Genomic DNA, 21,293 nt, shown 5'->3' on the forward strand with positions numbered 1-21,293 from the left:
GAGGGAACAGGGCAAGCTGGAAACCAATCAGAATGGACTCATTCATTCACAGAGCTGGTGAGAGGCTGAGAATGAAGCAGAGTGGCAGTGCAGGGCAGGGGGAGGCCGCAGGAGACGCATTCTGGGGGTTCTCTAGAGGCTTGGCTATTGGCGTTTCTGCCTTCCTCCTGATTGCAGGTAATCAGAATACAGGGACACATGCAGATCGGTCCCAGGCTTTCATCTGTGGTCTAATCCCTAATAATCAGAGATGACAATCTAATGCAGGGCATGCTAAGTGTCAGAAATGCTGCCTGAGACAAGCACTTCAGAGGGCTAAGTGGTCGGCTAAGTTCCCCATCCTTTTGTGCATCTCAGTGTACCCCGAGGGGGACCTGGCAGGAGCTCTGGCAATTTCTTCCCTGTAATATTGATTTTATTAGAACAACAAGACAAGAAAACCATCCCATTCTGATTGCTCCAAAAGAAACAACATTTTAATGTCTTTTCTTGAAAATTTAATGTCTGCCTTTGAGCTATCTGGGTATTGCAGAAACAGCTTCAGAATGAATGCCCCGGGCTGGAGGGCCTCAGCTGGCTTTTGTGACATCTTATAAGCAATAGGAAAACCCAGACTTACACCTGCCGAGGCCCCTTGTCTTCTGACTTCTCGGGGGTCAGAGAAAAATTTCTCTCTACTGTATGTCTTTGAAAAAAGTTGTTTTTAGAAACACCATGGAGAGGCTACCAGTTGGGGAGGGCATCAGGCGAGACCCTCCTATTTCCCAAATTAATTGTATTTGGAGGTTCAAGAGAAAGAAGTGTACCGTACAGCAAGCACCCCTCTTTTCCTCCTTGAGATGTTTCGGGAGAGCCATGAAATCAAACAGTGACAGATGTTCAACTTCAAAGAGGCAAGGAACGGGCCTTATGCTTTCAGCCAGTCTCCATGTCATTGGTATGTGGTGTGCACCTCTCCCCAGCCAGTTCCTTTCCTCTCATCTCAGCTGCACTCCAGGTAAAGGTGGCCTGGGAGGGACGTCAGGAACCGCAAGCTTCCCTCTCCCCTCACTCCTCCCTGGTGTGCCCACTCTACCCCTTCCAGTTGTTGCTCTCTGGGCCTCCTCCTCTTTCCCTTGTGCTGGAAAAACCACAGCAACTGTTGTCAGCAGAGGATCTCCTCATCCCCATATGGCCCAGGGCCTCTGTGGTTGGAACAGTGAGTAAAGGAGGCCAGAGCCTGCGAAGGGGCCCCCCAGGCTGGACAGAGGGGGCTGGGTATGCTCTGGGCAGAAGTGGGATTTCTGGGGAAATCCAACAGTTTGTGGTCAGTGAGCGCCCTCTCCCCCTTTGCAGGCCCTACACTAAGAACACAATGATGACAAATGCTAGGAAAATGGTAATTGCTGCCCCTGTAGTGAGGCTGTGGCTTTGCTTTATTCCTTTCCCTACATCTGGTGGATGCCAGGGGAACCAATTGGCTTCACTTTGTTAGTGGATTTGAAGAATGGGGGTTGGGGAAGGCTTTGTAAATGGCCAGTTCATGCGCTCAATTATCCTTAAGACCTAACAAACTGCGTTCAGACTTTGATCGTGATGGGGATGAGGTGAGATTAAGACCTTTTTGTTCTCATGCTAGACTCTGACCCCCCTCCATTTTCAACAATGCACTTAATGTTTTGGATTGAGCACCTACTATGTGCCACGTGTTTCACACACATCACTTTCTTGCCTAGAGAGCTTGCTCTGTGCGGATGTGGCTGGCCTCCTTGCCATTCAACCCCAAGCTATGGGCCTAGTGGCCTTCCCCTGCGCAGCGCAATATTGGAAGCCGCAACTGCAGGGAGGGCTCGGGGAGGTGCAGTTCCCGCCAGGCCCGTCGGCCAGGAAGGCGGCCTGGGGACCTGGGGCCCGCGGCCGCGGGGAGCGACAGCTGTCTTTGTCGCGCCCAGGGACTGCGCCCCTGCCGGGCAGACCCGGCGCCGGGCCGAGAGGAGGGGCCGCGCGGGGCGGGGCGCGCGGGGCGGACCGGAGGAGGGGCGGTGGCACCGGCTGCTCCGGCTCCGCGCGCCGAGGAAGTCCCGCTCCGAGAGCTGCGAGCGTCTGGCGGAGGCGCGCTCGGCGCAGTCGGGGAGCGAAGTCCGGAGCCTGGGGCCCCGGTGCCGCCGCCGCCCCCTCCCGACCCGCGTTCAGCCGGGGAGCCCGCGGCGCCGCGCCGGCCGCCGATGGAGTTCACTTGAGCTGCGAGCCGGCGGGAGAGGCAGGCGCCCGCGAGCGGAGCGCGGGCCGGAGCCCAGCCAGCCCCGGCGCTCCCCGCCGCCCGCCAGCCCCAGCCCGGAGGCGCCGTCGGTCCCGCGCAGCCTGCTTGGCGCCCCGCGCCGCGCAAATTGGCCAAAAATAAAGACTCCCGGAGCGTCCCCCTCCGGCGCGGCGGCGGCGGCGGCGGCGGGGCCGGGACCGGGCGGCCCGTGGCGCGGCTGGAGAGGCGGGCCCGGCAGTGGCTGAGCCCGAGGCTGCCGCCTGGGAGAAGCCGCCGCCGCCGCCGCCGCGGTGTGCCCTCCTCCTCCTCCTCCCTCTCCCTCCTCCCTCCCTCCGCACATGGTCTCCTTTGTCCTGTCGCCGCCGCCGCCGCCTCGCTCTTAGCTCCGTGCGCCGCGGCCGCGGCTCGGGCCGCTCCTCGCCGCCTCGCCCGCCCGCCCGCCCGCCCGGGACGTTCCTCGGGTCCCCGCAGTGCCCCCCGGCCCCGCGCGCCGCAGGAGCGCCCCGAAGACAGCGGGCGAGCGCGGGCCGGGTGCGCTCCCTCCGTCCCGCCGCCGCCGCCGCCGCCGCCCGCCCGGCTCGGCCGCGCTCGGATGTGTGCGCGGCGCCGGCTCCCGGCCCCGAAGCCGTCGGTCCCGGACGGATCTGGCTCCTGCCTCCGCTCCAGACCTCGCTAGGACCGCGGCAGCGAGACTTGCGGACGCGGCCCCGGCGGAGTCGGGCGTTTTCTCCGCGCGCGTGCGGCTGGCTCTGCCTGGTCCTGGACGATCCGCGCTCGGGAACCCAGCCATGAACTTGGGGCTGACAGGAACGCTTAACCCTTGGCGACCAGGTAACGCAGCCCTCGGGGCGCAGCGCCCGCGCCCGCCGCCCGCGGTCGGCAGGGAGGCGGCCGGCTCGGGGGTCTTTTGTTGCGGCGGCCGGGCCGGGGTGGCCGGGGCGGGCTCCTCGCGGCCGGCGCGCCCGAACCCCTGCATCGCCCCCCTCCCCCGCTCTCCCTCCGCGGCCCGGCGCCGCCTTTGTACTTTCCTCCTCGGCCGGCGGGCTCGGCCCGGGAGCGGCGGCGCGGGCGGCGGGGGCTTCGCCGTCGGTCCGGAGGCGGGAGCCGCCCCAGCGCCTCCCCCGCCCAAGGAGCTCCGCCTGACCCGGGCCGGGCCGGGGCCGCTGGGGCTGGAGACCGTGGCGCTGGGCTCCCCCCGCGGTCCCCGCGCCGAGGTCGGGGTCCCGGCTCGCACGCGGGGCCAAGGGGAAGCGAAAGGAGACCGGGCCGCGGATCGGCGGCGGCAGTGGGGAGAGAACTCGCGCTTAAGTTTCGCGGAGGTTCCTCTGGTTGCAAAGTCCCTCTTCCTGCCGGTGCGGAGGGCTGTCTCCCCGGTCCTCGGCCGAAGGAAATGAAGGTGGACCCCGAAGCCAGGCGGCTGCGCCCCGTCTCTGGCATTGGAGGCTTTTATTTCTTGCCCTCATTATCGTTGTTCCTTCCTCCCATCTGTTGGACTTATTTAACTTTACTTTAAACAACGGCGGTGTTTAGTGATTTTTAAGTATTAAAAACAAATCCGCACCTCCCCCTCAATAAAAAGCAACTAAAAAGCTTTTTTTTTGTCGGGGGGGGGGGTATAATTTTTTAGATGTAGCCACTTCAAGTCCTCAACCTCCAAACCCAAGCGAGGGAGATGAATGAAATGGCGAGCAAAATCTAAATAAAGGTCTTTAGCTTGTAAAGGTTCCCCCGCGTTAAGAAGGAGAGAAGAAAAGGCTCCGCTCTGCTAACTCTCAGCTCACCACGTTGCCATTTGTCGTTTCTGATTAAAAAAAAAAAAATCAGCCAGGAAAATGGGCCAGATAATATAAGGTATTGAAGGTTTTTTCTAAAAAACAGTGACAACGAAACGTCCCAAAGATGAAAACCCAAGGAGCCCAATAATTTGAACAAATGCTTTAAAAGCATAAGTAGAATTTGGAAAGTTTGTGGAGGAAAAGCGAAGGATTTTCTTGTAGTTTCCACTTAAGGCTTTGGCTAAGAAGCTCTTTCTGACTTTCAGGGCAGTGGTCTTGCCTCGGCTTTACCCAGCTGAATGGGGGAGAGAAGGCATCCAGAATCATTTTATGGTCAGCCAAAGCCCCATTGCGATCATTTTCTTTTGGAGGCCTTGTGGAGACGCCCCCTCCCCCGGTTGCAAGAGGCATCATTTCAGGCATTGTAAAGTGTATCAGAAAATTAAAGGGTTCAAAAAGCGTGTATTAGAAGGTGTGTACTCCTCAGCCTCTCTGAATATCCTGTCAGACTTATTTCCGTCATAACTTAGGAGTTAGCATCATAATTAATCACATCGAAGTTTGCTTCAGACATAGGTTCCCTGAACCACCTATTTGAGAATGCAGCATGGAGCCCAGTGGAGCTGACAAAGGTGGCGGCCAGAGGGCCTGTTCCCCTTCACCTCCAGCCTCTGCCCTGTTCCCTCTCTATCTTGTGCACACGCCCAAATACAAGTAAAAACTCAATCAGGAACCGTTTGCTTTCCTTACTAATGCTTTTTATATTTGGGATGCAGCAATTGGTTTTTATATTTCTTTGAGCCAGTTAGGCTCATTGTAATAAGTAATTCCTAAATCTGCAAGGGTTATTTCAATCTGGTAAAAGGATTTAATTAACAGACTTTTTTATTTTAAAACTGTCAGCTGGAATTTATTTTTTAAGCCATGAATGTAACCTAGCCATTCCAGTTAGAATCAAGAGATACTTTATTATTGAAGAATGGTGAAATACTCATATCTCTAAGTTTTTATCTGGGAAATTCATATTCCTAGAAATCTCACTTAATGTTACAGTTTAACAAGACTGTTCCCATCATTTTTTGCTTTTATATTCCAGTCTTCTTGATCTGTTTAATGCATATCTTATCTCCCCCCTCCATGCAACAGTTTTTTTGGCAGTTTATTTTTATTAAAAGATAGTACAGTACACAATTTTGTTTTAAGATTTCAGGAAGGCCTTTGGATTATTTTTTATCACTCCTTCAAAATAAAAGGAAACGTCTATCTAGGATTTATTAAACTGTTTATGTATGTATGCACTTCACTTGTTTTGCACATAGAACCTTTTTTTCCCCTCTTGATCTGTTAATCTTCTGAACCACCCCTACAGTTGGGAGATTAGAATGAAATAAAGGGAAAAGTAGTCAAAATAAAAATACTATATGTCTTCCTGTATCACTTGCTTTAAGAACCAGAACATGGTCCCCAGATGTACACAGAATCTCTCATCTTCAGCATAACCTGGAAAAATTAAATTGAATATTTTCTTTGTCCCTAAAAGCCAGAATATGCTGTACCTCAGATTACCCCTCCTTCTATTCTCTATATTTCTTTCTTATTTATTCAGCATTCTATGCTTTGCTTTGTCAAACATGCATCTCTATAAACTGTGAAAAATAAGTGATTTCTTACAAGGATTGAGTGGCCAAAACAGCATAAATGTAACATAGCCAGTGTAACTTTAAATGCAGATGCATCTTCACATTATATAATGAGGGTGCTTAATTTTTAAATTTTTAATTTTTCAAGTTCTAGAAATATTTAGTGCTTCCAAAACATAGTATTTTTCTCCAAACTGATTTCATGTTTATGTCCCAGAACATTAGTGTATAATTTAAATTGCCTTTGCTCTTGGTATTTAAACAGGCTTATTTCATTTTCCTCAAGCCAGTGTAATAATGAACAGACATCGTCTCTAGAAAATGCAAGGGAAATTATGCTGATGGCATGTACAGTGTGGGGTTTGGGGGCAGGTCAGCTTGCTTTGGTTTTAACACCAAGGTCATCCTGGTTACCATAAGGGACAGGGGTCTTGGAGTCATCAGATGAATATTTAAAAATTAATTTCTGGAAGCGCTAATTGACACTTAGTAAGGAAAGGCTTAGCGTTAAATAATGGGCATTTCTGGTTTGTGAAAGGAAATTGAAAAATAGACATGTGTGCAAATATGAAAAAAGTACCATTTCCAAAATAATGATCTGTCAACGAAATTGCAAAATCATTATGTGAGTGAGCTGAATTGCTTTGTGTATCATCTCATAGAATATGTTTTGCACAGATAATATGTCTAATAAGGACACATTTTTGAAATCAGATTTCCCCTCCAGCAAATAACTGCACTGCAGGTCTCTCTCAGGCAGTCAACTAGCACCACCTAATGGAGGGTTGGGGAAATTGCTGCTTTCCGACTTAGGCTTTTTTTAAACGCAGTAAATTGATTTAGAAAAACAGTAATGATGATGGTGACTGTATTAATGACAATAATAACACTTTTTCTCCCTTACTGTTTTCCAGGCATCAGATGCCAGCTCTGAAAAACTCTTCAATACCGTTATTGTAAACAAAGGTAAGATTAATTCTGAGCTGTGATTTATGTATTTTCATATTTGTGTTCTTGTCATTGCCTAGGAAGAAAGAATAAAAAACGACGGTCTTTTTTTCATTCTGGAACTACTGTTCATATTTTGTGGTTTAGCTTGAGATGGACTCTGTGTTCTTTTGTGGTACATTGCAAACAGTTTATTTTAAAGAATATCTTGAATCCTTATTTCAATTGATTTGAGTAAGAAATCACTACTGTGTGACTTTAATGTAATGCAGGATGCGGTAATAGAGAACAATAGTTCTCAAAACGCCTTAACTTTATTGTTACTTATCAACTGCCCAGCAGTCGGAGAACTATAAATAGCCGATTTGTACTGCAGACTCTAATAACCAGTGGATGTTTATATTCGCAGCATTACGGTCATAAACCAAGCCTTACTCTGCTGTGGGCCTTCTGTAAAGTTAATAAATGAGCAAGAGGGCAAATTTTAAATATGTGCTATCCCTTTAATTTCTTCCAAACCGTGATAGAGAGTTAGAGAGGCTAACGATGTAGCCATACATTAAGGGAAAACGTATCTATTGTGAATAGGTTTCTGAGCAGTTTTCATTGCAGCAGTGTTGCTGGAAATAATGAAATTTAAAGGAGCGCCTACTCACGGGCCTTGCAAAGGTGTATGATTTGAAAGGGATCAACTAGATTTATAATAGAACCAGATACAGATGCTTGTGTGATAATTGCTAAACGGAGGTGTGCTCTCTGTGGGAATCCCTTCTGTGTAACCTGAAAGAGAGTAGGCAGCGCCTGTGCAGAGCTGGGCCTTCATCAGGTGAAATTTGAAACCAGTTCAGCATGCAGCCCTTGCCGGGGCTAGCATTTTTTGCTAGCTGGTAAGACACGTTTTCAAGTTCAGTTATTTTGAGCTCACAGATTATTTTAGAATTGGAACCAACTGCAATTTTAAATAGTACATTATGTTTAGAGTTCCCTTGAGGTGTATATGCCTATGTGATTGCTATTACTCCCAGAATTATTGTCATATTGAATTTTATCTTTTTTTATTGCATAATGGAGTGTTCCAGTTTTATATTTCATCATATTTTTTTGATGGACTGAAAGTTTGTGTAAATTTGTTAACCATAATGCTAAAAGCCCAATAAAAGAAGATAGGTGCAGTTCACGGCATACAGTGCTCATATGTAAAAATGCATAATTGTTTATAGCTCATTTTGATGAGGGAGAGGATCAGTAGACAGTGGTGTGTATCTGTGTGAAAGAGGGTGGGGTGGGAGGAGGAGGAGGAGGAGACTGAGGTAGGCCAGGTCACCCAAAGGAGGCCTTCTGTCTTTCAGTGACTACCCGGCCTGGCCCCTCCCAGGACCTCCAGCGCCATGTGACTGTGTCTTACTTTGGCCAGTTTACATAAAGCTTTGGAATGTGTTTCCCCTCTCTGGGATGAGCCCTCGAGTGAGAGTTGGCTCTGAGACCTGCATTCAGGCGGCGCTGCCCTCACCAGGCTGAAAGGCTCTCGTCAGGGCAAATGGAGAGTGATTGATGAGGAACCCCTCTGCCCCCTCCCTCCTGCTTCTGCCCCCTCCCCCTTTCCCTTTTCCAATCAAACGTTTCCCACATTCTTATTTGTGTTTACTTACAGAGTGTGATTTGTGGCATCTATTTGGTTGTGAATAGTCGCCCCCTGACAGGGTGCCTTTCTTCGGAGCTGCTTTTTCTGGGGTGATTTAGTTGCCTTGAAAGGATTAAGGTTTCTTTGTGTACACTAAAATCAACACAGGCTTTTTCTAAGCTTTGCTTGGGAAACCATACACAAATAAGCATTTTAGTTGATGGCAGATTATTCCTTTGCCCCTTATTTCCATCAAAATGGACTTTCTTTTCTCCTCCTGAGTTTCCCCTTAATGCCTTATGCTAATTCCTGTTGGTAACATGAATGACAAGAGAGGGAATCAATGCAAATCCAGGTGCAGCAGACAACACTGACTGGTGTCCAGCACCCACCCCCTCCCTGGAGAGAAGGAGATTAAGGGGAGCAGGAAAGGAGGGGGGAGGTGGGGACAGTTTTGTTAAGGGGATTAGTATTCAAACTGCTAAACATCAGGAAAACAACTTCAAAAAGAGATTCATTGTGTAGTGACAATGTCAGCCATGGCTTCAGGACAGGTGCAGAGAGCCTCGCTATGTGCTTTTGGGTTTGGGGCTGTTTTCACTCCAGGTAGTGGCAGCGTCTACTGGATGGATGGTCCACAGGGCCTTCAAGGAATTGTCAGCTTCATGCACATCAAGCTCAAGTTCTCCTGCAAAGCAGCCTGCCTGCCTACCAGTCAGGTCTCCTGTCCCTGTCCAGTATTCTTAGCCAAGAGCAATAAAAAGCGTTGTAAGAAAAGGGCAAATTTACAAAAGGTAACAAACACTACTGGGAATATCTTCAAAGCTTCCAGCTTGCAGCAGAGCTGACATGTGTATTTCTCCACCTTCAGATGTTTAAAGCTACATATCACCTCTCTGGCTCAGAGTTCTACAGTGCTCCGCCCTAGAGAAGCCTGGCTCTAAACTGGTGGTGCTGTGATTATGCCGCTTAGCCCAGTGGCAGCAGATTTGGGCCATAAAATGCCACTGTGGGAGGGCAGTGTTAATCTCACAAACTGATTATGGTTGGGGCCTGGGGGGGCAGCTGTGATGTTGAGATGGAGCTCCAGGCTGAAGCAGCAGGCCATGGCTCAAGTCCTGTCCATCTATTTGTGAGCCCAAATAAATCATGCAGCCTCTGTAGGTCAGAATTTCCAACCGTGGCAAAAGCTCCCAGTCTTGCTAGGGTGAGGTCTCTGGCGCGATGTTTTCTAACATTTAGTTGGGAAGTGGGGAGGGGCTGAAAAAGAGTAGGTCCGATGGATGGGTTTTCTGTCACTTCTGCCCATTGAATTTATGTTGATGTTCTCTGTTGTAGAGTCCATCCAGTTTAATGGAGAACTGGTAAGAGTTTTGTGTTTAGGTGTTCCAAATCGTTGCTTTCTTCTGATGCCTTTTATTTCCCATTTTTAAAGCAAACGAATTGAGCAGTGCGTGCTTGCACGTGCCCAAGCCATTCCAGTGAGGACTGAGCATGTCCAAAGAGGTGGGAAGACGAGCCTCCAGATTGCAGGGCTTAGGGGTGTAGACATTTAAAAAAAAGTTTTACTTTAATCAAGGTTATGGTTGCCTTATTTAATCAGAGTGTGTTTAAATGTTTACAGGATGTTCATGTGAATTTTATGAATCCTTCTGTCTTTGTGACTCACCCATCTGCCAAAGGAAAAATTAATTTTCTCAGTGAGACAGAAACACACAGAGAAAGACTTCTTTCTTGTCCATGTTTAGTTGGTTGAACTGCTAGAGAAGCAACAGGACTTGTACTCTCAATTCTGGAGTGTTTCTCCTGAAAAGGAACTCCCCGACAATGGCCAGCCCGCGTGTATTACCCTTCCTCACCTACCGGAGGGCCTCCGTGGCTGTTTTTGCCACTTTTGCTATATAGACGGGAATGCAGAAAGTGAGTCCTTTGCTGCCTGTGACCATCCTGCCAAGATAGTTCATCTCCTTTAAACTCTGACATTGCTTCAGAGCAGAGCTCCCCGAGGAGGACAGGAAAGAAGGGCAGCCCTACCTGGGAGGAAGGAGAATAGTCTCTGGAGTCCTCTATCTATGGACCAGCACAGGTGTGGGTTCATGCTCTAGGTTAGGGGGAGGGAAAGGCCCCTTCTTGCCACAGAGCCCTCTTGTCCAGGATCTGTCCTGCGGCCAGGGAGTTATAGAAGAGAGGCAGCCGAGAGGTGTATTTCACACAAGGCCTTTCTCACCCCTTCTTTACCTTCCCCCGTGTCTCACATAGTAGCCTTGGGCCCTCCTGAGTGAGCTGTTAGAGCAGCGGTTCTCAACCTGTGGGTCGCGACTCCTTTGGGGGTCGAACGACCCTTTCACAGGGGTCGCCTAAGACCATCGGAAAACACATACATAATTACATATTGTTTTTGTGATTGAGCACCATGCTTTCATTATGTTCAATTTGTAACAATGAAAATACATCCTGCATATCAGATATTTACATTACGATTCATAACAGTAGCAGAATTACAGTTATGAAGTAGCAACGAAAATAATTTTATGGTTGGGGGTCACCACAACATGAGGAACTGTATTAAAGGGTCGCGGCGTTAGGAAGGTTGAGAACCACTGTGTTAGAGAGCTGAAGCACTGAGGTGGGAATGACCCAGGGAGGGAGGAAGCCCCTGGTTTGTGCTTCCCCCCCCCCCCCAGCCCCCGCCCCTTCGAGTACCAGTGTCTCCTGTGATGTGAATAGCTAAGGAGCACCACCCACCCTCCTGGTCAGCCATGGGGAGCTCTGCTGGACACTCACCATGGTGAGTACCAGATGGGGCACGGGGACCACCTGGAGCTCACTCTCACCAGGATGGTTTTTCCCTTTCCAGGCCCTGCCAGGCCTGCAGGTGGACGCACCTGGCCTCTTCTTGGGGTCATTTTGTGCTGAGGGGTCCATAGGATGAGGTCAGAGCCTTTACGTTAGTGGGAATTTCTGTTGTTTCTGACAGTATGCTTTTATCAGCAGCATGGAAAGAAAACCAGGCTAAAAAATTGCTTGAGATTTGAGGAGAGCAGGTGAGAGATATGTTACCAGAGATACACCCACCTGCTTGGTGTGATGAGGTTCCGTAACTGGGTACTAAATTCTTTAATGGAGATGATCTCACCTCGTTTATTAGGTTTAGACATGAAGAGGGAACCCCTTATTTTGGTGACCAAAAAGCTGAGTTATATTACCACCAAGGCCACCATTGAGCTTAAGAAAAACCCTCCCCTAAAATAATTCTGTGCTTTCTATATAAGTGAAAGTAATGGAGTTGTTGAGTATGGGATAGCTTTCTTTTAAAATTTCTTTTTAATTTAGAGTCCAAAACCCCATCATAATGCACATACAGAGACCATTTTACACTTCCTCCTCGTGTCTTGGTTTGGTTGTGAGGGGGACATGACGTCAAGACATTCCGCATGTGCAGAAGAGTCCATTGCAGCCTCTGTAAATTGGCTGCATTTTTGTAATGTCTTAAGTCCTAGATAAGGGGAACTTGGACTATTATGCATTCTTTAATTTTCTTTCTCTAGACCTTTTTTATTTTTATCTTGTGGGGGCACTTGGGGGTCTTCAGGATATAGAGACCTCTGATGTGTGGAGAATTAAATACTATTGCAGGGTAATTGGTGCTTGATGGGAGACAAAGAAGCTAGAGTACTTGAGTTCCTCCTCCTAGCGCACTGCAAGTAGCAAGCAATCAGCTCCTTTTCTTATGGAAATTGACCTTTCTATAGAAATCGCGCTCTGATGTACCAAATCGGTTCTATAGAATTATTCCCTGAGAATTCTTAGGAGCAGATGCCTTGTACTGTTAGTGTGAAGCCACCATTAAGGGTCTAAAAATATCCCAGGTTGTGAGAAAGTGTTTCCCTCTAATGTTTTCATCAGCTGCTACTTGGTCTTTCCCTGACCTTATGGATTATTGGGGGGCGGGGTGGGGGGGACCCTGGGTACAATATTGGACCCCATGCCTGGAATTGTGATGGTGAAAGTGAATGTTTGGAAGAGGGTGGAAGATTTTTCTGAACATTCACATCACTCTTGATGGTGTCTTTTTGAGTAGAACCTTGACAGCGATGTCACCTTCCCAGGTAAAACTTAGGCCAGACCAGCAGGAGCAGATCACAATGTAGCAAACTCCTTCCAGCGACATAAGCCAACATGATTTTTACTGTTGAGCCCAGGGACCAAGCTCTTTGCTTATTCTGTTGAAAGTCTTCTCTCCATGCTTGGCAATATTAGCTAGAAAGCTTGAAGCCATTCATATTCAGGGTTTTGTTTGGTTAAACAAAATGACTTAGTATTTGGTTGTCTCAGAAAGCAGTACACACTCATAGGAGACAGCTGGAATGAAAACCTCAGATCGGTTCTGGAGAGCCTTTAATGCAGTGGTTCTCAACCTTCCTAATGCCGCGACCCTTTAATACAGTTCCTCATGTTGTGGTGACCCCCAACCATAAAATTATTTTCGTTGCTACTTCATAACTGTAATGTTGCTACTGTTATGAATTGTAATGTAAATATCTGATATGCAGGATGTATTTTCATTGTTACAAATTGAACATAATGAAAGCATGGTGCTCAATCACAAAAACAATATGTAACTATATATGTGTTTTCCGATGGTCTTAGGCGACCCCTGTGAAAGGGTCGTTCAACCCCCAAAGGGATTGCGACCCACAGGTTGAGAACCGCTGCTGTAATGGGCCCTGCTAAGTGACAAAGGGCCGCCTCCTCACCGGTGACGCCAGGCCCGGAGAGTTTCCTGCACGGAGGAAGCTGGGGCTACCATGGCCTCTGGATCATTTCTCGTTTCTGACAACTGCAGAAAAACGTTGTTTTCTCTGGAAATGTATGTTTATTTAACTAGGTTTCTTTTTGCTTCACAATCTGGATTCCATTCCGTCAGTTACCACTCCAATTAACTAACAATTATTTAACATTAACAGTAATTACAGACGCCAGTTAAGCGCCTACAGATGTCAACTGTTAGCTTTGTACCTAATCACTCAATGAAATGGAGAAAGTTCAACAAACATCAATTAGCCAGGCAATTAGTATGAGTTAGGAAAGAGCATGTTATCATGTGTGAGCTGATTCAATTTATTTTATTTTGGCAGTAAAACACACACAGGCAAGCGGCAGTAAGTTCCTCAGATAAGATAAAACACTATTGTTTTGCAGCTTACAGGAGAATTCTCTGCTTTCCTGTGCATAAGTCAAACATGCTCTTGCCTGGAATTTATTTAACAAGCAAAATTTGTCTCAGTTGCTCAGAAAGCCCAGCAGTGCTCAGTCTCAGGCAGCAACTTCAATGAATTAGGAATCCAATGGAGATGCTGTAAAAGGAAACGCCAAAAAATTTCAGCAGAGAAATGATTGATTCCCACACAAGTAATCTCCTCCGAGCATTTTGGATTTTTACCGGTTTATTCCTGAACCTGTGGTGGAGCCGGTGCAACAGTGATTTTATGAATTTCATGGTGCCTGAACTTTTGCTCAGCTGTCTTTGATTTTAGCCTGGGGCAGCCATCAACGTGTTTTACCATTTGCCCAATCTGTGCTTTAAAAAAGCAGAAATGGCTCTCTGTGAAAGACCGTCCTAGTGGGCTCACCAAGGGGATCTGGCCTGAATTCAGAGTTCTGTGCTGCTCCTCCGTAACCCACCCCATAGACCTGACTTCCGTGGGTTGCTGAGCATGCCTGGGCTCACTGGGAGAGTGCATTCGAAGGCCTGATTATGCAGGGTGGCCCATACATTAGTATTTGGAGGTTCATTTTACCTGCAAGTGAAAAGCTGGCTATAGGTGGCTGTACCTCTGGATCCCCTCCTAGAAGTAAGTGATTTCTTGCCAAGTCCAGAACCTATGGATATGAGTGGAAGGAGCCCAGGTTTGTGAGGCACCCCATCAGTTCACTGTGATGTGATGTGATGTGCGGAAGTGTCCATGTGAGCAAGCCTCTCAGCAGCTCCAGGAGTTGAAGAATAAACATCCTGCCACTGGTATGGCGCGGTGAAGAGCCTATGTCCTGTGGGCGTCCCCGTTGTGCCCCTTCTGCGGGAGTCAGCTGTACCACCCAGGTGACGGTCCCGGCTGGCTCCTGACGAGCGTGTTTGCCTTCGGCAGCAGTTCAGGGTCTCTGTCTGTCCCCTGTTGCACATTGTGTCGCAGAGGCTGTGACAACAAACGTATCATGGTAGGTCAGCTATGGACCCGCTGCAGGCCTTGTCTTTACTCTGGGACCAGCTCTGGGCTGCCCCCATCCTGATAGTTATCTTGGCAGAGGGAGAAGAGCAGGTCAGAACCGTAGAAGGGCCTCTTCAAGTCTCAGCTTGGAGGTGGTAGACAGCATGTCTAACCATCTCACGGCCAGAACAAGACCCTAGGCTTTCCCCGAGGTATTTTATGATCCCTGGAGGTTGGGACGAACTTTTCTTGATGGTGGTGGGTCTCAGCCAGGACTTCTGGCATCTCAGAAGGTCCACCATTATCTGAGGAGGTGTGGCCAAAATTGCCATGGTTACTGCATCAACTTCAAGCAACTCTGATTTTCTTACCTTCTAAAAAGGTCATGTGTCTCCATATTTCTATTCTCCATGCCCATTCCTGTGCCTGTGAGTGGACTGATCTTTAATTTCCAGCCAGAGTTTATTAGAAGTGACTTAGAATTTTCAAATGGGAGCATTTCCTTAGCAATTGGTGATGTAAGCCTGAGGCCCAGTTCTATGCTGAGATGGGAGGGGTCTGTTAATAATGAGCCGCGTTCTGTGGGCCCTCCAATCCTCTCTGACCCTCGTAAACCTTGTCTTATAAAGGAAGGGGTTGAGAGCACATCATTGCTGTTCTAAGAGTCCTTTTGAAGAGGGAAATGTCTCAAGTGTGCCTGTTAATAGACTGATGTGGGAGGTGGTTATATTTGGATGCCTTTAAAAGCCACTTGGAAAACATTTCCCCCCTCTTATCTATCACCTTTCACATCTCTCAGCACAGTAACACTAAAACCTAATTTTAGCCAACATTACATCATTTTCTCATTATCTGTTTATAGCCAGGGAAGGCTTTTCCATAGTAAAGCCCAGAATGACCAACCATGCAATTCCTCATTTTATATCAATTGCGGATGTTCCAAGTGTGGCCTGCCCTCCGCTGGGCTTCTTGGTTTGATGAACTCTTAGGACCTCTTTATCCGTCAACTGTATCCATAAACTTTGGTTTGACAAGGAGTCTTCTGAAATCAGCTTTGTCATCTGCTAAGTAAAGGACGTCAATGCTTATTCCGTTTGTTCCTTCAATGAGTGGAAAGTGGAGTCTATGTTGAAATTACTCTTTCATTCAACAAATATGGTCAGGCACTGAGTATGTAACAGGCTCAGGACACACAGCAGTGGACAGAACACATTAAACATACAACCAGAAATTAAGAGTTTTAACGCAGAAAGAGACATTTCAGTGGTGTAATGGGAAAGGAGGCACTGACTGTTTTGTTTTTGTTTTTTTGTTTTTAATGGCTTTAGGACTTTGTTAGGAGGAGAGTTGATGTGAGGTGAGCCCCTATGGATCAGCAAACCAGAAACAGACCAGATCCCAGGAGGCTGCCACGGGTGTCACCCTTTCTGACATTTATTTGCCAACTTGTGCTCACTGTTAGACTCACACCTACCCCTTTGAGTTTCTCATCTGAGGAACTGATATTTTTGTTAAATTGGTTACTTAAGCTAATGAAAAGATTTGGGGGGGCACGGTAAAGTTCTGTGCATTGCCTATCAGTAGGACCCCCATTTTTCATGTTTCCCCAGTTAGACTCATTCGCTTAAATGTGTGTCAGGTTGGCATACCACCAGGAGGCGATGGCATGTGGCACAGTGAGCGCGGCGTTTAGTAACCGAAGACCAGGCTTGAGTCCGAGCGGGCCACCTGTGGCCACCAGCAGCTCACCCCACTGAACCTGTTTTTCTCTTTGGTTATGTTGGAAAGTTGGAGGGACTCCAAAATCCATCAAGGTCTAAAGGCCAGAGTTTGCTTTTCTTTTGAGTATTGTCGGTCCTGTTAGAGCCTGAAGCTTGTGCAGAGGCCTGCATTTTCCTAGACAGCTGAGAGCGAGGCGGTGAGCACTTGCCTTTGCAAGGAGTGGCGCCTTGGGGCCAGGGCTGACTTCAGTCCTGGACTTGGTGAGCCAGAAAGGGCTGCAGAAGCCCCTCTGCTGTGTAGGAACTTCTGTCTCTGTAAGAAAGATCCTGGAGGTAAGAGGGGGCTGAGTCCCGGGGGGAGCGGGGGGGGGGGGGGTCGGGGGTGCGGAAGAGAGGGAGAGAATCAGGTTCTAGAATTTGAATGTCCATCCGTGATGAGGTAAGAACCTCCAGAATAAGAATAACAATGCAGAGTCCTTCTCTGCTGGTCTGCATTTTGAAAGGTGTTTTATCTGCTTCATAAATGTCTATAAAGCCCCACGGTATAAAGCACTTGGGTGCTGGCTCCTTTGTACTTGACCGAAGTGGAATGACTGACCATTTCCCTCAGGGGTTTTGCTACAGGTTAGATACAGGAGGGGGCAGGGGCCAGACTCCCAGAGCAAGGCCCTGCTTGAGAGCATCCAGGGGCAAGCGGCCAGGCAGCTTCCTTTTTGGTGGAGTGACTCATTTTACCAAGGTGAATGGAAGTGACGCCTGGGTGGACCAGTCTAGATAATGCAGGGAATGTCGCCACCTCGCCATCCATCTTCCTCTGTCAGCGGACTCCAGGCAATTCATCAGAACGCTGCTTCTTCCAGGGTTAATCCAGGCCTCCTTGACTGAAGCAATTTACTCCCTACTTTGCCTTTTGCCAGAAGGTAGTTGACTTCGTTGTCTCGATACCACACTTGCTGTGCGCTGGATTTCAGCGTTATTCGCAGCCTTCTCGTATATGTTGGGGAAAGGTTGGTTTTAGAGTAAAGAAAAAGAGATGATACTTTGAGTATCCAGGTGTTCCCTAAGCGGTGGCACAAACTACAATTGTGAATGGATTTAAGGAGGAGCCGGGTTAATTTTATTGTTGCCAGATCCATTGTGTGTTATTAGGGGAATTGGGTTTGTGAACTGCCCCTCTCTTCCTGAAACTGAGAGCTGCAGACTGGAAGAGTGTCACTGACGAGACACTGAGCATCTTAGAGGCAGATTCCTGGATGAGATGCAGGGGCACAGGTGCTGTGTGCTTTGGTCGAATATTAGCCTATAAATTTTGTGGGGGTTCTTTTTGGGGTTTGTTTTTGTTTTTTTGTGGGAGGGAGGGTTTTGGGGGGCTTTTTTGCACTTTTCTGTAGGGGCCAGGTTGCCCTGTCTAATGGCCCCTTCCCGAGCTGTTAGACATCAGATCAATTTGATTTCGACTCCCAGGGAAGTGGAAACCCCTGACCAGTAGTCAGGCTGGGGATACCTGGCTAGAGGATGGCTCTCCAGTGCCAATCTGGCCTCACCGACCGTGGGTAATGGATATGTGCCCGAATGGCCATTACCCCTGCTGGGCCGGGGCCTCACCCCCAGAGCACACCTTCCTCAGGCTGGGGCTGGGTTTAGCCACCTTCCTCCTCCGGGCCCTTGGGTTGAGCAGACGGCTCCTGCTCCTCCTCCTTCCCTGTGAGCTCCCGGACAAACTTGAAAACTGCCTACGCGGAGGGATTGTCTGGCATTTTAAAAGTTAAGACTGACTTTCGGAGCCTTCTCAGCATCTTGCCAGGTATCTTATCTTATTCAAATATCCTAATTGCTACTCAGGCTTCTCACTGCACATCATCCTAGCACCCAACTGACAAAATAGACCTTCACCTGAGGGCCTCATTATGCTTTCTGCCTGTGCATCAGGCCAAAAATACCTCCACAATACCCGCCCGACATCCTGGGCTTGCAAGTGACAAACAAATAATTGGGTGAAACAAACCCTGGGCGCGGAGCAGCTGCCATCGGTGTCGGAGCACAGAGGAGTCCCCGGCAATAACAGTCACGGCGCTGCCTGCTTCGTGTCAGAGCAGATCTTTGAACAGTGGGTTTGCTGACACCAGAGAATGACAGCCTTGGAAATGGCATGCTAGTTACTGCTGCGAGTGAGGCCTCTCATGTAGATCGTGACAAGCAGCTGTCATTTCCATACAGGTGAGCAACTGACATCCTAGAATGAGGAGGGCTGGGGGGAGGCAGGGGGCCATGTTTGGCGGGCAGGTAAGGCTGCACTGTGGAGAGGAGTCTCAAGTACTGGTGACCACTTGCACTGTGGCACAAGCTGGCCTTACACACACACACACACACACACACACACACACACACACACACACACCCCTACACACCTGTCTTAAATTTCTTTAGAACTCTTCTGAGACCCAGCTGCAGATACACGGTGTCAGCTTTTTGAAGCTGGGCTGAGGCCATGGTGCCCATCCAGTGCCCAGCACAGCAGGCTTACAGAATTCACTTAAAGAACCTTCCAGTTCACTCTGTGCCCTCCTCATCTTCTTGATGTGTCATGGATTTGGTTTCCGGGGCCAGTACTTCGTTTTAGTGAAAAAGGCCAAGTCTCTGCTGGTAAGAACTCACCACTAATAGGAATGGATCACCTGGAATTCAGGTGCAGGGTTGGGTCCAGACTAGGGCTTCTCACAGTGTGGTCCCTGGACCAGCAAGACCAGCATCCCATGAGGAGCTGTTGTTAGATGTGTAAAATCCACTGAATCGGACACTCTGGGGTGTGGCCCAGCAGACTGCCTTGAACAAGCCTTCCAGGTGATTCTGATGCAGGTGACTACAGGTCTAGAGGCAAGGAAGGACATTTGGACAGCAGGGTTTTTGTAAATGCTCAAATGATACATGGATCACTCGGTGAAATCCAGACTCCCTAGCAAATAGGGAGTAGGCCTGTTCATTGTCCGGCACGCTTTTACTTACTTACTTTCAATATCAGGTGCACCGGAGCTGTTGAAAGTAGCACTGTGGACCCACCACTGGGCTCAGTTGCCCCTCGCCCTGGATTCCTGTCCTACCACTCTCTTCCCTGGTGCCCAGGCCTCCTCATGTCCAGGAGGCTGGCCAATACCAGGCCTGTGTTTAGGGCTGTATTATAAAGCGAAGCTATCTGTCCTAAATGGAGTTTGGAACCATGACCTTGGGCCAGTGTTATACTGTAACCAGCCAAGCTAACTTGCTCAACCACTTCTCAGAGACAAACTGCTCTGTTCCGTTCCTGGCTGGCAGATGCTGCCTCACCAATGCCCGCCTGCCATCTGTGTGTGGGGTTATCCCAGCACAGAGCACACCTACAGAGCAAGGGTGCTGTGGCTGCTAGGAACTATTTGGTAACCAAAGTACTGTGTAGATTCCTTATTCAACCGCAATTGCCAGGATTGTAGAATAATGGATGGCAATGTATTAAAATATTTTCTCTTCTATGCAAAATACTATAAAGTACTAAGCCTATAAAATTATACCGAAGCTGGGTTTTTCCAAAAATTGACATTTTCTAAGATGTTTCATTAAGTTCACCTGAATATTAAAGCTTTCTTAGGTGTTCCTCAATAATAGACATCCCCCCAAATGGGGTGTCAAACTTTTGCCTGCATCAGAATGCTCTGGGCGGCTTGCTAACATACAGGTTGCTGGGTCCCACCACCTTGAGGCTCAGGAACTTGCATTCCAACAGTTAACCAGTGGGTGCCAATGCTTCTGGTCCTGGGGGCACATTTAGAGATTCGTAGTGTGTTAAGGCTCTCTAAGTTTAAGTGTTTTCTCCAACAGTGAATATCTGAATTGAGAATCAGCTCAAAGGCTTAGCAAGTGTGTCTTTCCATGTGACGTGAAATTTGCATATGAAAATGAATTCCGTTTCCTAATGGATCCACATCAGGAGCTTTTTAAAACATGAAAATTGTCCAAATTAATTAAACATAGAGAACATTTAGAATGAACCCTCGTGCGTACCCATTATCCAGATTCATATTTATCAGGATTTGCCACAGATGTTTGTAGGTGAAAGGATAGATGGGGTGATTTCTCTTCTCTTTATTGCTGATTTTATAGCACATGGCATTTTACCTCTACTTACTTCAGTGTGCATCTATTTTTTTAAAGTTTATTCCTGTATAACCACATTCTGTTATCAGCCTGACAAAATATACAATAATTCCTCAGCCTCCTCTGATTCCCATCTGTAGTCCCATCTCCCCGATTGCCTCCCAGGTGCCACTTTACACAGTTTATTCCCATTCGATTCACCCCAGGGTCACGGATCAGTTACTTTAATCGGGAGCTTTCCACACTCTCCCGGCCTCCTATTCTCAGGCCAGTGGCTTGTGGCAGAAACCAGGTCAGCCGTTCCACATGCCGGAAGCAAGCCCTGTGGTGTCGTTTAGTTTATTCCTCTGCCCCTCACATGTCCTACAATGGGAACTGGGCCCAAGAGCCTGGACTAGATTCAAGTTGGACTTTTTGGCGAGAAAACACCATAGACGTTGCAGGAAGCTTTGTGCTGCCTCCCGTTCGGGGGCCCACGATGTCTGGGGGTCTCAGTTTTGGTGATGCCAAGATTGTTCAGTGAGGTCAGGCCATGACAGACTGACGCCCGCATTGTCAAGTTCCCATCCGCTTTCCTCCAGTGGTTTCACCCACTGAGGATAGTTGCCCAAGGAAGGATTTCATCAGGGATGGCAAAAGGCTGACGTTGCTACCTTCCCTCCACATTTGTCGGCGGAAAGAAATTCTTCTGTATAACAGTTTTCCCTCATCAACTAGAGCGCTTTGGTTGCCCTCAGATACAATCACGGGAAAAGCAAGACAAATGTTTATTTTTTCTTTTAACTGCAACTTATAGAGCAAGAAGTAGTTACCCTTCTAGGAATTGTATTACTATTTCTATAACCCTTCTCTGTTTGCATTTTCCTTACAGTAGATCTAACCCATGCTTTTAATTTTTTGAACCTTTTCTTAAGTGGTTTGTGTTTATCAATGGATGGGACAACATATCTAAAAATGAGAATGCTGTCTGAAAGAGCACCGTCAAATGGGTTCAGACACATGTGTGTGTGAATTTAAA

At 48.1% G+C, this 21,293-nt stretch overlaps 1 protein-coding gene across 3 annotated transcripts in view; it reads left to right on the forward strand.

Moving 5' to 3' along the window:
- AUTS2 (activator of transcription and developmental regulator AUTS2) overlaps positions 1-21,293 on the forward strand; it is a gene marked incomplete at its 5' end in the record, with an annotated part of 1,127,567 nt that overhangs the window by 1,030,996 nt on the left and 75,278 nt on the right. For all 3 annotated transcript variants that reach the window (XM_081090564.1, XM_081090566.1, XM_081090565.1), the window contains one exon: positions 6,569-6,620. In XM_081090564.1, coding sequence (XP_080946690.1) covers positions 6,569-6,620 — 52 coding nt within the window. The remainder of the gene's footprint in view (positions 1-6,568; positions 6,621-21,293) is intronic.

This window comes from Myotis nattereri (genome assembly GCF_964212035.1).
Source record: "Myotis nattereri genome assembly, chromosome: 4".
In the NCBI taxonomy this organism is placed as follows: domain Eukaryota; kingdom Metazoa; phylum Chordata; class Mammalia; order Chiroptera; family Vespertilionidae; genus Myotis; species Myotis nattereri.